The sequence below is a fragment of the Adiantum capillus-veneris genome, chromosome 22, assembly GCF_014529385.1.
Source record: "Adiantum capillus-veneris isolate H3 chromosome 22, ASM1452938v2, whole genome shotgun sequence".
In the NCBI taxonomy this organism is placed as follows: domain Eukaryota; kingdom Viridiplantae; phylum Streptophyta; class Polypodiopsida; order Polypodiales; family Pteridaceae; genus Adiantum; species Adiantum capillus-veneris.
Window position 1 is genome coordinate 88,760,271 of NC_140952.1, and position 17,190 is coordinate 88,777,460.

General features: G+C 44.8%; 1 protein-coding gene across 2 annotated transcripts in view; it reads right to left on the reverse strand.

The window, feature by feature from the left end:
* Positions 1-16,091, reverse strand: part of LOC147429759 (Galactose mutarotase-like superfamily protein) — a 93,915-nt gene extending 77,824 nt beyond the window's left edge. For both annotated transcript variants that reach the window (XR_015185901.1, XM_086495999.1), the window contains exons 1-3: positions 15,822-16,091; positions 526-627; positions 332-445 (exon numbers count right to left, since the gene is read on the reverse strand). Coding sequence is in view for 1 of the 2 variants with exons in the window: in XM_086495999.1 (XP_086352125.1) it covers positions 332-445; positions 526-627; positions 15,822-16,024 (419 nt within the window). In the remaining variant the exon portion in view is untranslated. The remainder of the gene's footprint in view (positions 1-331; positions 446-525; positions 628-15,821) is intronic.
* Positions 16,092-17,190: the final 1,099 nt, after the last annotated feature.

Consider the following 17,190-nt stretch of genomic DNA (forward strand, 5'->3'; position numbering starts at 1 on the left):
GTAACAACATGCACCTTAAAAAGAAATGTAGTGTGTGTGTGCGTGCGCGCGCGCTCGAACATGATCACGGACGTGAGTGTTGTGAACGTCGACACATGCATGTGTTTTTCACCTGCAACAAAATTCAAGTAGATGCAATGCAACAACCCTATGATGCACTGTGTGTGTGTGCGCCCCCACGCGCTCGCACATGATCACGGACGTGAGTGTTGAGTGTGAACGTCGACACATGCATGTGCTTTTCACCTGCAACAAAGATCAAGTAGATGCAATGCAACAACCCTATGATGCAATGCTGAGTAAATTACCAAAGGCCTGCAGATCAATGTACCTAATGGGTTTTTGCCCGTTGAAAAGTGCGTCAGGCCGAACGAACAGCAGGTCTTTTCCACTTGAAAGCCGCCAAGATGTAACACATGCTCCAAATACATAGATCTCTGCCTGACTATAATAAAGACATCAATCTAAAAGTTACACATCTAAACAACAGAAATCATCAATCGAATGACCAAGGTTTATATCTACCTGCCAGATGATTCTGTCAAAACTAATTTAGGAAGACCCCCTTTCCCTTCCTCAACTTTCACACCCTCTGTGTTAATCTGGCTTTGTAAGGTTTCTAGAAGCCTGCAAAACATGTAATTGATATAATGGTCAGCTGCCCCTATTTCATGATCAAAATATGAATCCATGCAAGAGCACATATTAGGCACTTAGTAGCTACATTTGGAGCAGTAAAAGTAAATCCTATTTTGAGTCTTGACATCTCGACAGACCTTGTCAAGCAGATTAGGTTATTAATAGTTCAGTTGAAAACCAGAAATGTTTGCTTTATTAGGTTTTCTATGTACGTCATGAGCACTCTCTTGCTGTCAAGATTTCATCCATTTGCACCGCACCACACTAAATCTCATCATTTTAATCATCTGTATCACCTCTAAGGTGAATCAAGACAAAACATTGCAGACATTTCACCTCACATGTTGAAACAAACACACATTTGCAAGAGTAAATCAATTAGAAATTTCAACCATAGCATCACATCATGGCAAAACAATCTATGTACATCTGATAGAGCAGTCACCAAGCAGAGCACTGTCAGCACATCAGCACCCTCAAAATGTCACAGACGAATTCATTGACTCTATCTCTGCGCCAGATTCACCCCGTCAAATCTGCACTCTTGGAAGTCACAGCTAAAGTAAAATCCTCAAGGTGAAGCTGTAATATTTGAAGAGTATCTCCCAAGTCCTCCTCCATCCACGTCGCATCAAGAGTAGCGTAGTTCTTGAACTTGGCTTTCCTTCCACGCGCTAGGATCTGCTCAAGTATAAGAATCCCCTCAGTTTCTTCTACCTCAGGTTGCTCCTCTAGCTCCCTGTCCCCTAGCACCTCACCTCTAAAAGGTCGTGGCTCACATAAAAAGCATTGGGAATCCTCCAAATCTAGCAACTTCAATTGAAAGGATACATTGTTGATTTTCTCCAGGACCTCAAAGGGTATCTAGCAACTTCGGTTGAAAGGATAGATTGTTTATTTTCTCAAAAACCTCTAAGGGTCCATAGTATTACGTACTTAGCTTTGGGAAAAGCTTCTTTGTATGCTTCCTCTTTCTCAGGTGTACCTTCTCAAACCTAAGAAGCACCCAATCACCCTCCTTCAACTGCAAGTGGCGGCAATGCTTGTCTACTGCTTTCTTGTGCCGTTCTTAAGCTTGATGTTCCTAAAAATCTTGTGCTTGGTGCACAAGATAGGCAGAACCTCTTGCCACCCTAACATTTCGTTGGGAAATCAGTCTGCAATCTTGCAACCATGCATTGATCTGCAAGTGATCCCCATATCGGCAAGCAAGCCCAAAAGCAACTGAGATGAAAAGTCAACACCCCTAAAAGCTTGACGCCGAGAAAGCAAATCAGTAACTGAAGCCGAAAAGCACCTCTCCGTACTACCATGCCAACACACCGTATGATGGCTGCCTGCAAAACGCGGCGCGTTTCGCATAATGATTCCCACTATGTTTCTTGTACGCCTGCATTCAGACTTGGGTCCTTTGATCCTATCCGGCTTCGACTTAGCTCTTCCTCTCCTCATCCGGTCTAGTATGGTCATGCCACGTCATCACTTTGTGATACACAACACCAATCCTACAGACACTCCACAATCTCAAGGGGGGAATTTTGTTGTAGAGGCTGAATAATAGCTCTCCATGTTGGTCAATGATGCATCCCCAAATGCCATTTTCGAACAGCCACAAGAAAACAAAGAACAATATTATCCACGACAACCACACATCATCAACACAATGTACACCAATCAAAGGGATAGGGCAAAGTCAACAGTTGTATAAAGGCTTTACTCCAATATATGCTCTGAGAGCGTATCAAATAGCCCATGTGTGCCGAGGCCCAGTCGTCAGGTCAATGAAAATAGCACACCCAGCAGTACCCATTGCTGCCAAGCCAAAATCAAAGAGGCGGCATATGGGCAACCAATATACGACCAGACGCATGTCCACAAATGATATCCGCATAATCAAGTGTCCAGTGACCATAAGCACGAACTCTCATGTGTCCATAGAATGTTTGCTTACATCGTCCAATGACCATAAGCATGAACTCTCATGTGTCCACAAAACGCTGCTAACGTTGTTGAGTGCAAACGACAAGGAAAATTGTAACAGACTTGGACAATCCAAGTCAAGAATCAACCGCGACAGCACCAAATAACCACTTCAAAACAATTCACAGATCACAATAGATTTGCACTGGCCCGGCGGAGTTCCGTGCCTAGAGATATTGGCCCCAAAGACTGGCGCCCCTTTCGGTATTTCTTTTTATATTAATCAGTTCAAAGTACAAGAGAGTGGGTCGGGATTCATTCTCAAACTCTGCGTCCAGATGCTCTGAGAAGTGAGGCCCTCACCACTAATTTAAAGGTTACAAGGGATGCCCAAAAGCAGAGCCCCAAAAGCTTCAAATCAAAAGCAATTGCTCTCTCTCTCTCACAGAGAGTCAAAACTTGAAAGCAAAAGCATTCTCTCTCTCTTTCTCATTGCATAGAGAAAAAGCAAAATTTGCGTCGCTCATCATTTTTGTTTTTATTTTTATTTTTATTTATTTTTTCAACCTCCGCGATTTCCGAAAATTAGGGTTTCTGGCAGAAATTAGGGTTTCTGATGTCCGCCACGTCATCACTTTGTGACAAAAATGAATGCCTCTATAGCCTTGCACACACCACACCGTTAGAAAGAAACACCGCAAGGCAGCAGAAAACACATAAGTCGAACACCTGTAAAGATGGGTGAGAAACAGCTCTAACCCAAACCATGATTAAAATTTCTAAAAACCGAGACCATAAAGACGAAGCTTGTGTCGTGTAGACCTCCGTAGAGTATCTATATGCTTGATTCCGACAACAGATGAGAGAGTTACAAGCTTTCGAAGATGGGGTCTCTCTCAAAAGCTCCAAAAAAAACAAGTCTCTGTAACGAAAAAAAGTGTGCAAGGAATTACAGCTATAATAATGGGGGCATTTTCCACTTTATTGGAGTGGATTTTTCTTCCTTATCTCAACCGACATCTTTCTCTCTCATCTCCCCTTTTAATTGGTTCATTTTGACCATTTTTGGGAAAGAAGGGCTCTATGTCAATCACTTTGACTTGGGAGATGGGCAAAAATGGGGTGTCCAGAGACCCAAAATTTGTCCAAGCGCTTGGCCTACCAGTGGGAACCCAAAACAGGCGCTCCAAATCCCCACGAGCCTCCATAGCCAAAGAGTGAGAGCTCCACTTTCCCTTTGATTTAACATAATGGGGCACCCACTCCACCCCTTATACCCTCCACTTTACACTCACCCCACTCCATGTCGGACTATTCTATTGCCACTTGGCACCATCCTCCCAACTCCCCACACATGCATAGAAATTCTCTGTTTTGCTCCCCACACCTAGCAACCTTGGCGGAAGCATAGCCGATGACTCCGACCACCAAATGCGACGTCGTAAAGCACGACTCGGAGCTCGTTACTTCGGCTATCTCCAAAAATTTCGATTACATCATTTCTAATTAAATAAATCAAGTCGACCCACTTGCCTTTTCTCGCATGCATCCGCAACCACTTTCTAAGTAGGGGACCGCCCACTTTGAGTGCATGTAACTCATGATAAATGAGTCCGATTCACAAGCTATCAAGCACGACTGAAAATGCTCATTGAAGACCATCATTTGAAAGCTCAACCGACCCAAAACTCCAGTAAGCAACTTAGCAAAACCAAGCCTTTGTACATGAATTTTTAAAAGGGCACTTTCAAAACTCAAAGCACAATGTACACATATATACTTGGGGCTAGTCAGCAACTTATTTAGCATCACTTATTGGCTTTATGCCCATCCAAAAAATGCCTGACAACATCTCACTCCACTGTTGTTGTTGTTGTCAAAAGAAATGTAGGCAGCAAAGAGGCCTTTCAAGCAAGCATGTCAAAATCAACTTCATGAATATTGAGGCCTCCATGCATCCTAGGTAAACACATTTAAGACCTTGTAAGCGAATGCAAGTGTAAGGTGCAGCGGAATGAATGTTGTATTTTCTCAAGATTAGTGATCTTTATTGCTCAAGGTTCCTTTTAGTTCTTAGGAAAGGAGAGAGCCTTCCGTCTTGTGGAGAGTGCTATGATCACGAACAAAGTGAGTGGATATTGTGCGTGCAAGTGAATGAGACTGAGAGAAGAAGAGAGAAGAGATACGACACCCGAGAGGTTGTAAAACCCTCCTCCGAAGGCCCCACTCTCGTCAGCGAGAGTGGTCTACTTTGATTGCACAAAGGTGTACTATGCGAATGCAATCGGACTATGCTGATGACGACGACGGTGGTGATGACGACGACTTAGGGCTGAAATATGGGATCTTCTATCTGCTGATTTCTGGGACTGTTTCAGTGGCTGAAAATGACTTGTTTTGGCTGTGTTTTCTTGGGCTAAAGATGGGGGGACTTCTGCAACTAATCTGGGTCGGTTCTGCTGCGGTTCATCTGCTGAAAACTGGCGTTTTTCAAGGCTGACTTTGCTGATCAAAACGCTGAGATAGCTGGTCAAAAAACGCTGAACTGTGGCACCTTTTTGGCTGCGTTTTTAGGTCACTATTGTATGCTGAAAACGCTGGTTATGCAGGCATATCCATGCTGAAAAAGGCTGGTGTGAAAGGGGTCCTAAAGCTGAGCAAAAACGCTGGATGGATCTGGCTTGCTGGCATTTTTGAATGGGCTGAACTGGCTGCCTTGGTGCTAATGGAAAAACGCCAAGATCTGGAGGGTGTTGGCGATGGTTACTGGGAATGGAACGCCAGGATCTGCTAGAAGAGAAAACGCCAAGGGATGGGAGAGGATGGCGATGGTCTAATGCTGAGGGGGGGTACCGCTGAGAAGTTGCCTGTTGAGCGGGACGCTCCTGTTGCCTCTTCTGCCAGAAAGTGTTAACTTGGGTTTGCTTATATATTAACTTAGCAAAATTGCCCTACCTACTTTTGTTGGAAAGTTACTTAAAAATAATAAGTGAAAATAACCAAAAATAGGAAAATAGGCTAAATGCACTGGAAAATTCCCCTACCGATGCTAATGGATTCTGATAGGAATTCCGATGATCATGCTATGTGCAACCGGAGGATATGCATCTATGCTAAGTGACTCGGCATGCACGGTGTACGAATAGACTCACAAAAGTGTCAAATCACTGCTATTCTAAACTTGACTAAACTGACTGAACCCTGCTGTGGTGTAGCTTGTCCACGGACACATAGGGTTGGGATGTGTCACGTGACATCCCCTCCTCTTCAAAGTGAGGTACTGGTACCGAACTGTATGGCGTCGAGGGAGACTGCCAGCAGCATCCGGAATCCTGGAAGGGACTCTTCGCCGGCCCACTCTGATGTGTGGGTTGTGCGGTACTTGAACTTCATAAAGGTCTGCAATGCTTGCTTCTTTGGGCCGCGCCGAAAGCGACTCAAAGTAGTTTGAATCTCCTTTCTTGCGTCAACCTCGTCGAGTGTCCTGCTTCTTTCGTCTTCAAGAATCTCCATGGCTGAAAATTTCTGAAACCATCTCCAACACAAAACCATGAACATACCTATTCCATGTAAAGTGAAGGAAAAAAATATTGTCTTCTCTAAAGACTGTGTATGCAATGTAGACAAACATAGAGACGGAGTGACAACACGTTCATCAAACACATGCAAACAATGCGTGTCACGTGACACATCCCAACCCTATGTGTTCGTGGACAAGCTACACCACAGCAGGGTTCAGTCAGTTCAGTCAAGTCTAGATTAACAGTGATCTGGCACTTTTGTGAGTCTATTCGTAAACCGTGCATGCCCAGTCACTTAGAATAGATGCATATCCTCCGGTTGCACACAGCATGATCATCGGAATTCCCATCAGAATCCATTAGCATCAGTTAGGGGAATTTTCCAGTGCATTTGTCCTATTTTCCTATTTATTGGTATTTTCACTTATTATTTTTAAGTGACCTTCCAACAAAAGTAGGTAGGGCAATTTTGCTAAGTTAATATATAAGCAAACCCAAGTTAGCACTTTCTGGAGAAGAGGCAGCAAGAGCTTCCCGCTCAACAGGCAACTTCTCAGTAGTACCCCCCCTCAGCATCAGATCCATCGCCACCATCTCTCCTCATCTGGCGTTTTCTCCCAGAACATTCAGTCATCGCCATCAGAACCCATCTCTTGGCGTTTTCCCACACAGTGTCCAGCATCGCCATCAAAGGGCATTGCCTGGCGTTTTTCCCACAGCACATTTCAGCAGTGTTTTTCATTGCAAAAACGCTAGCCTAGACCTCAGCTTTTCCAGCGTTTTCAACCCCAACACTAACGCTAGGATACCTGCAGTTTCAGAAGCAGTGACAACGCAGGAATTCAACCTTAGACACAGTAGCAGAACTCCCCCAAGTTGGTTGCAGATGTTCGTTCCCCTCATTTTCAGCCATAAAAACGCAGCCAAAACAGTCATTTTCAGCCACCGAAACAGTCCCAAATTTCAGCAGTTAGAAGATCTCAGATTTCAGCCATCAAGTCGCCATCGTCACCACCGTCGTCGTCATCGGCATAGTCCCATTGCATCAGTCCATTGCATACGCATTGTACACCTTTGTGCAATCAAGTTAGACCACTCTCGTCGACGAGAGTGGGGCCTTCGGAAGAGGGTTTTTCAACCTCTCGGGTGGTGTATCTCCTCTCTCCTTCTCTCAGTCTCATCCACTTGCACGCACAATATCCACTCACTTTGTTCATGATCATAGCACTCTCCATAAGACGAAAATCTCTCTCTTTCCCTAAGAACTAAAAGGAACCTTAAGCAATAAAGATCACTAATCTTGAGAAAATACAACATTCATTCCATTGCACCTAACATTGGTATCAGAGCTTTGGAAGTGTTCTGCATTACTCAAGGAAAGAACCACAAGAATTTTTTTTGCTTGTTGCGATCGCACGAACCCAAGTTTACTTGGGCATGGCGATTCCTAATCGTGTTTTGTTGAAGAGTGACAGGAATCCCAAGAAAGAGGGGCTTGTCCAGCCTCCCCTTGTGTCTCTTTTCACTCATTGAGAGCGGACCGTGCACTTAGCGACCGGCCAATCTACGTGAGGTGGGAAAAAGCAACCTTGGTGTGAGCGCAAGGCCGCCAAGGGGTGCGCCCACAAAAAGGAGTAGAACTCGGGTGAAGAGAAGATCCTTCTCCAACGCGATTTGCAAGCGAAAGAAAACCTCAAGAACCCCAAGAACCCAAGACCCTCAAGACTCAAGAACCCAAGATTCTCACAAATCAAGGACCTCAAGAACCTCAAGAACCCAAGACCCGCAAGAACCCACAAGAACCTACAAGAACCCACGACTTCAAAATGATCATTACTCGAAGCGGAATGGATACTTCGCTTGGAGGTGATGAGCATGAGAGAGGCGAAGAAGAATTTTCCCCACCAAGAGGTTTTTCCGACCCTCCCCCTTTCCCATCTACGACAAGGATTGCACCAACTCCTATGGAGGCTTTCGACAAGAGGATGATGGACAAGAAGTTAGAAGACAAAGCAAGAGATGCCGAACGAGAAGCAGAAAGAAGAGCCTACAAAGAAGACATGGCAGCCATCGAGCGTAAGTACCAAGAAAGAATGGCAGGCATAGTGCGTGAGAGCGAGCAAACACGCTTGGAAGCCAAAGAACGACAAGCCAAATTGGATCATGAATTCAAAGAAAGACAAGCAAAAATGGAACGCAGACAAGCAGAGAACCAAGCAAGACAAGCAGAATTTTATCGCGAGAACAAAGCACGACTGCAAGAGATGTTGCGACTCTTTTCTCAAGTGCAGGCACCGATGCAATCGATTCGGGAAAAGGAGACTCTCTTAGTCTCTTCTTCTCCATCGCATGATACACAGGATTTGCATGATTGTATGAAGCATGATGATGTTTTGAACGACAATGATAAGCACAATGATTTACATAATGATGAGAAGCATGATGAATTGAATGATAATGATTTGCATGATGATTTGAATGACAATGATAAGCATGATGATTTGGATGCCAATGATTTGGATGACAATGACAAGCATGATGATTTGCATGATCAAGATGTGATTTCTCACAAGCATGATGAATTGCATGAAGATGAGGTGATTGTTCACAAGAAGGATGTGTTAGTGGATGCTTTTTCTAGCGAAGCTAACCTCGCTGTAGATTCAATCAATCACGAAGAATCGATCTTTGCTTTCCAGTCGAGGTCCACAGAACCCCCACAGGAAGATTCGATCAATCACAAAGAACCAATCTTGGCTTTCGAGTCGAGGTCCAAAGAACCCTCACGGGAAGTATTATGTGTTCGCATGATTGATACGCACGCATTGTTCGAATGTTTCATTCGTGATCGTTTCCTGTATTTTAGTCAGCATCGTTCTATGATCCCTTTTTCTAGGCATGACATACTGTATGTTAAACACGTTTCTTTCATGGATGAGCACGAATGTATGCGGATTGTTCACGAAAAGCTGAAAAGTTTGTATGTAAGGAAGTCACATTCCATGTCTCTTCCTTGGCATGACACAGTTTCCGAAAGAGCACATGATTGTATGAGCACCAAGCATGGACATTTCCATTGGGATTTGCCACAGTTGATTGATTTCGATCAAACAGAAAAGATTCGACCTCATTGTTTGCATGTGTTTAATGAACGGGTTGTCACTCCGTCTCTATGTTCGTCTACACTGCATACACAGTCTTTAGAGAAGACAAGATTTTTTTCCTTCACTTTACATGGAATGGGTATGTTCATGGTTTTGTGTTGGAGATGGTTTCAGGAATTTTCAGAAATGGAGATTCTTGAAGACGAAACAAGCAGGACTCTAGACGAAGTTGAAGCATCGAAGGAGCCACAGAAGACTTTGTGTCACTTTCGGCGCGGCCCATAGAAGCAAGCGTTGCAAACCTTTATGAAGTTCAAGTACCGCTCGACCCACACAGCAGAGTGGGCCGGCGAAGAGTCCCTTCCAGGATTCCGGATGCTATTGGCGATCTCCCTCGACGCCATACAATTCGGTATTAGTACCTCACTTTGAAAAGGAGGGGATGTCACGTGACAGATCCCAACCCTATGTGCCGGTGGACAAGCTACACCACAGCAGGGTTCAGTCAGTTCAATCAAGTCTAGATTAGCAGTGATCTGGCACTTTTGTGAGTCTATTCGTAGACCGTGCATGCCCAGTCACTTAGCATAGATGCATATCCTCCGGTTGCACACAGCATGATCATCGGAATTCCCATCAGGATCCATTAGCATCAGTTAGGAGAATTTTCCAATGCATTTAGCCTATTAGCCTATTTATTGGTATTTTCACTTATTATTTTTAAGTGACCTTCCAGCAAAAGTAGGTAGGGCAATTTTGCTAAGTTAATATATAAGCAAACCCAAGTTAGCACTTTCTGGAGAAGAGGCAGCAGGAGCTTCCCGCTCAACAGGCAACTTCTCAGCAGTACCCCCCCTCAGCGTCAAATCCATCGCCACCATCTCCCCTCATCTGGCGTTTTCTCCTAGAACATTCAGCCATCGCCATCAGGACCCATCTCTTGGCGTTTTCCCACACAGTGTCCAGCATCGCTATCAAAGGGCATTGCCTGGCGTTTTTCCCACAGCACATTTCAGCAGCGTTTTTCATTGCAAAAACGCTAGCCTAGACCTCAGCTTTTCCAGCGTTTTCAGCCCCAACACTAACGCTAGGATACCTGCAGTTTCAGCAGTGACAAAACGCAGGAATTCAGCCTTAGACACAGTAGCAGAACTCCCCCAAGTTGGTTGCAGATGTTCCCCCAATTTTCAGCCATAAAAACGCAGCCAAAACAGTCATTTTCAGCCACCGAAACAGTCCCGAATTTCAGAAGTTAGAAGATTTCAGATTTCAGCCATCAAGTCGCCGTCGTCACCACCGTCGTCGTCATCGGCATAGTCCCATTGCATCAGTCCATTGCATACGCGTTGTACACCTTTGTGCAATCAAGTTAGACCACTCTCGCCGACGAGAGTGGGGCCTTCGGAAGAGGGTTTTTCAACCTCTCAAGTGTCGTATCTCTTCTCTCTCCTTCTCTCAGTCTCATCCACTTGCACGCACAATATCCACTCACTTTGTTCATGATCATAGCACTCTCCATAAGACGGAAAGCTCTCTCTTTCCCTAAGAACTAAAAGGAACCTTGAGCAATAAAGATCACTAATCTTGAGAAAATACAACATTCATTCCGCTGCACCTAACAATGCGATCGAATCTTTTCTGTTTGATCGAAATCAATCAACTGTGGCAAATCCCAATGGAAATGCCCATGCTTGGTGCTCATACTATCATGTGCTCTTTCGGAAACTGTGTCATGCCAAGGAAGAGACATGGACTGTGACTTCCTGACATACAAACTTTTCAGCTTTTCATGCACAATCCGCATATATTCGTGCTCATCCATGAGAGAAACGTGCCCAACATACAATATGCCATGCCTAGTAAAAGGGATCTCATAACGATGCTGACTAAAATACAAGAACCGATCACGAATGAAACAATCGAACAATGCGTGCATATCAATCATGTGAATAGATAATACTTCCTGTGAGGATTCTTTGGACCAAGGCTCGAGAGCCAAGATCGCTTCTTCTTGAATGATCGAATCGTCTTGTGGGGGTTCTTTGGACCTTGACTCGAGAGCCAAGATCGGATCTTCGTGATTGATCGAATCTACAACGAGGTTAGCTTCGCTAGGAAAAGCATCCACTAACACATCATCCTGGTGAACAATCACATCTTCTTCATGCAAGTCATCATGCTTGTCTTTGTCATCCAAATCATCATGCAAATCATTATCATTCAAATCATCATGCTTCTCATAATCATGAAAATCCTGTGTGTCATGCTGTGGAGACAAAGAGATTGAGAGAATCTCCTTATCCCGAAGCCTTTCAACCTTGTCCTGCATATTAGCAATGAGAGAGAGAGAGAGAAGGAGCAATGTCCTCTCCATGAATGACAATAGAAGAATCACTGTCGGCATTGAGAGTTATAGTGTTAGCCAAAAATTTCATGAGAGTGTCATTATCACAAAACCATCGAATGCCTAAAATCATATCACATCCTGAGAGAGGAGAAACAACAAATCTTCTAGTGAAGGCAGTCTGTTGAATTGCAAACAACACATCAAGGCACTCCTCCGTGATGAGAGCGTCCATACCGGGACGAAAGCCAGAGACCTCGATAGGAGATCTCGGACTAACTTCGAGGCGGGCTCTCTCAACAAGAGAGGAACTGATCACATCATGCATACTACCTGGGTCAAACAATATGACAAAACGGTGCCCCCACGTATGACCATAACTTTTAATGAGAGAATCATCAATGGGAGGGTCCTGAGAAACTTTGGGCACAATCGTGTTATCATTCATTGCATAGACAGATGTAGTAGGTGTTGTGGGTTCTTTAGATTCATTCGATTCAAGCTTAGAACATGTTCGTTTTATGTGACCCTTAATGTGACAATGAAAACAACGACCTTCTTTAGAATACGTGCTTTGTTCTTCTGACGTGATGTAACCTCCTACAATTCCTTGTGCTACCTTTTCATCTGGAGTAAGCTTAGGTTTAGCAGTTGTGTTAGCCTTACCCTTAGATTCATTGGAAGAATTCTTTGATGAGAGACTGTTGGAAGATTGGTTAGAAGAGTTATCATTCTTACCGTTCTTACCGTTCTGCGGGTTCTAAGAAGTCTGCGAGGGACTTGTAGAAGTCTTGTTCTCCTTAGGCTTTCCTTTGTTGTGCTCATCTCCTGTGCGAGAGCAATCGCTACCGCCTTGTTGAGATCGATCGGATCGAGTACCTCGACATCGTACTTGATATACTCGTCCAATCCAAAGAGAAAATCCTCTTTGCGCTCATCATCCGACATGCGTAGTTGGGTACCTAGCTACAAAACACGATTAGAAAAAGACATAACCGGCATACCATTTTGCTTGAGAGCGCGCCAATCGTCCTTTAATCGTGCGAGATACTGAGGTGGCATAAACCTCGCCTTGAGCTTGTCTTGGAAATCAGCCCAACTAAAAGAGGGGCGTGAAATCATCGGCTGCCTCTAGGTGCGCGGCTAGCTGTGCCTCTTGCCATGCCTGGTACCAATTTATGGCATCACTAGCAAGGTACATAGCTGCCGTCAAAACTTTGCTATTGCCTGTTTTCTTAATTGTCGCAAAATAAGCATTAAATTGATGCAACCAAGAATGAATAACAATAGCATCCATCTTACCGTCATACTTACTGAAAGTTCAACTTTTCTATGACTGGATGGTTGGAATGTGCGTCGTGGCTTGTGCCACTTGACGAACTCCCACGATCTTTGGGTGGTTTGGTCTTCAAGGCTAGGACTTGGGCATCAATTCTTGAGTGCGTAGCTCTCGTCGAGCTTCACGCTCGGTCTCCAAAGCCAATCTATGAGCGGCACGATCGGCCTCCAATGCCGCGTTTCTTGCTGCCGCTTCCTCCTTCCTTAGTTCTTTTCTTTCTTTTCTTGCGTCGCACTCGCGTTCTAAAGCAAGGCGCTTGTCTTCTTGTCTATCCATCATGGCCATCATCTGCTTCATCATTACCTCCATAGGGTCTGGTGCACTTGGTGGCGTAGATGGCGAAGGGGGAGGGTTGAAGAAATCATCTCCGGGTGGGGACGAGTCTTCGTCGCCTCTCTCATGCTCATCACCTGTATGCGAAGTATCCATTCCGCTTCGGGTGACGACCATGCACTATCATCTTGGGGTCTTAAGCTCGCGAGGAACTTGGGTTCTTGAGGATCTTGAGGTTCTTGAGGTCCTTGATTTGTGAGAATCTTGGGTTCTTGAGGTTCTTGAGGTTCTTGAGTCTTGAGGGTCTTGGGTTCTTGGGGTTCTTGAGGTTTTCTTTCGCTTGCAAATCACGTTGGAGAAGGATCTTCTCTTCACCCGAGTTCTACCCTTTTCTGCGGGCGCACCCCTTTGCGGCCTTGCGCTCACACCAAGGTTGCTTTTTCCCGCCTCACGCTGATTGGCCGGCCGCTAAGTGCACGATCCGCTCTCAATGAGTGAAAAGAGACACAAGGGGAGGCTGGACAAGCCCTTCTTTCTTTGGATTCCTTTCACTCTTCAACAAAACACGATTAAGAATCGCCACGCCCGAGTAAACTTGGGTTCGTGCGATCACAACAAGCAAAAAAAAATTCTTGTGGTTCTTGTGGTTCTTTCCTTGAGTAATGCAAGACACTTCCAAAGCTCTGATACCAATGTAAGGTGCAGCGGAATGAATGTTGTATTTTCTCAAGATTAGTGATCTTTATTGCTCAAGGTTCCTTTTAGTTTTTAGGGAAGGAGAGAGTCTTCCGTCTTGTGGAGAGTGCTATGATCACAAACAAAGTGAGTGGATATTGTGCGTGCAAGTGAATAGACTGAGAGAAGGAGAGAGGAGAGATACGACACCCGAGAGGTTGTAAAACCCTCCTCCGAAGGCCCCACTCTCGTCAGCGAGAGTGGTCTACTTTGATTGCACAAAGGTGTACAATGCGAATGCAATGGACTGATGCAATGGGACTATGCCGATGACGACGACGGTGGTGATGACGACGACTTGGGGCTGAAATCTGGGATCTTCTATCTGCTGATTTCTGGGACTGTTTCAGTGGCTGAAAATGACTGTTTTGGCTGCGTTTTCTTGGGCTAAAGATGGGGGGACTTCTGCAACTAATCTGGGTCGGTTCTACTGCGGTTTATCTGCTGAAAACTTGCGTTTTTCAAGGCTGACTTTGCTGATCAAAACGCTGAGATAGTTGATCAAAAAACGCTGAACTGTGGCACCTTTTTGGCTGCGTTTTTAGGTCACTACTGTATGCTGAAAACGCTGGTTATGCAGGCATATCCATGCTGAAACGCTGGTGTGAAAGGGGTCCTAAAGCTGAGCAAAAACGCTGGATGGATCTGGCTTGCTGGCGTTTTTGAATGGGCTGAACTGGCTGCCTTGGTGCTAATGGAAAAACGCCAAGATATGGAGGGTGCTGGCGATGGTTACTGGGAATGGAACGCCAAGATCTGCTAGAAGAGAAAACGCCAAGGGATGGGAGAGGATGGCGATGGTCTAATGCTAAGGGGGAGTACTGCTGAGAAGTTGCATGTTGAGCGGGAAGCTCCTGCTGCCCTTCTGCCAGAAAGTGCTAACGTGGGTTTGCTTATATGTTGACTTAGCAAAATTGCCCTACCTACTTTTGTTGGAAAGTCACTTAAAAATAATAAGTGTAAATAACCAAAAATAGGCTAAATGCACTGGAAAATTCCCCTGGGAATTCCGATGATCATGCTGTGTGCAACCGGAGGATATGCATCTATGCTAAGTGACTGGGCATGCACGGTCTACGAATAGACTCACAAAAGTGCCAGATCACTGCTATTCTAAACTTGATTGAACTGACTAAACCCTGTTGTGGTGTAGCTTGTCCACGAACACATAGGGTTGGGATGTGTCACGTGACAGCAAGCCCTTGAAATCCGACTGGGTTGATCTGCTGCTGAGGTTAATATGATGTATAGCCAAAAACACACAAGTGTCTCTTAGGCTCGTAGAGCTGAATTAAAATCCCCCACGTGGTGAGGCTATACAAAGAAAACCTGGACTGCTTAGGGAACCTCCAAGATCACATCTGTGCCCAAGTGGTACGCAATGTTTATCTGTAAATTTTGACATAGGATCTCACCCCTTCTTCATACCCTTTGCTGCCTCATAACCATGAGCCATTTTGTGAGGTGGTAATTTGCTGCTGTATCTACTCCCCTTATTGGCGTCAGGATTAACCCCTCCCACCTTCTTTTCTGTTTTGGGCTTTTTTGGAAGCCTACACACCAAAGATCCGGCCAATCCAATCAATGGAGAAAATATCATCCAAAAAATCATCCTCAAAGCATTGAAAAGCTTCCTCAGTTCGACAGATAAGCAACTCTCTCATCTGAGTAGGTCATGAGCGACTCAAGATGACGGCAGTAGTATTGAAGAGTCCTGCGCCTTGTTCTGGTAGCAGTGAATGTGATGAGAGTGATAATGTGGGTTCGTGGCCGTCAGCAGCAGCAGCAGCGGGCAATGGAGCAGGTGGGTTGCGACAACCAGGCACACAAGACTTAAACTGAAGCTGCCATTAAATTGCTGTAGGCTCCCCTATGCCTTGTCCATAAAGAAAATATGTTGCGACGACCTACAATTTGAAATGCGAAGACCCTCACACAATGCATACCCGATTGAGGCTCGAGCCGAATCCATGGAAATGGATCTTCTGCGCCTTCCCCTTCCAGAATTAGTCAATGGAGAGAACAATGGTGAGGGAGGAGCTGCGAGAGGGCGAGCCGATGATGATGATGATGCTGAAAATGATACTCCGCGTAGAGGGTTGAAGCCGCAGCAAGAATAAGGGACTGCATGCAAGGCCTCCATCAGCATCTTAGTAGAAGAATTTCCAGCAATCCATCACACCTCCCTATAGGTTCCTCCGGACATATTCCTAGAATCATGTCTATGTGATTCACCATCCAAAGAGGCCAGAGCCAAAGAATTTGCACACGTGGACATTGGCAAGTTTGGCACCCAACATATAAGGGTGGGTTCAGATGATGATCTTGTGGAAAACAAGGGTCTCTCTCTCTCTCTCTCTCTCTCTCTCTCTCTCTCTCTCTCTCTCTCTCATTTGCACGAGGCAACAGCAGCACTCAACCATCGAAGCATTTGCGGTGCACTCACTCGTCTAGCATGAAGGCAGAATCATATTGGAGCCTCCCTGGCATGTTGCGTGGGCAAAGCTTTCTTCCCAAGGGGGGATTGGCAAAAAAAATGTTGGGCCCAAAGGCTTCCAAAACTTTCCACAACAAATGCTTTTGTAAATCAACTCTTCCGCCATCCCAGTTAAACCTAGCATAATTTCACAAAGCTCTAGGCCCATCTCACATGCAAATGTAGGAGTGGTAAATATGTGTAGAGGGTATTGTGTTGATCGGTGACATGTCCTTGCTTCTCACTTCCATTTCACGAGATCAATAGTCAGCAACCATACATAAATAAACATAAAGTTTGTGTCAAATGCAAGTACCATATATAAGACCCTCACGATCTCTAAGGGTGGGTTTCTTTGTAAGTATTGAAGAAATAGGAAACTAAAATTTATAATGTTAAGGTAATGTTGAAGATTGGAGGTTCCACATCAATGCCAGTTGTAAACGAGGTCGAATGGTTGCATTGGCGCCTCTCTCTCTCTCTCTCTCTCTCTCTCTCTCTCTCTCTCTCTCTCTCTCTCTCTCTCTCTCTCTCTCTCTCTCTCTCTCTCTCTCTCACACACACACACACACACACACACACACACTCTGAAGATCATATTTACATTATCTACTCTATAATGTTACATCTTTGCCATGATAAACAGAGCCTTTGCATGTTTATCCAAGTCTTGGGATAGCTAGAATGTCCAGGCATCATCTTGTTCTTAAGCAGATGCACAAGTAAAGACCTGTGAAATGAATTTGCTACTCATATAGAGCATGGTTTCTCATGAGCTATACAAAACAAAAAAACCAGTGTGCATAAGATCAAAGATAGAATTGAAGTGCTTCATCCTT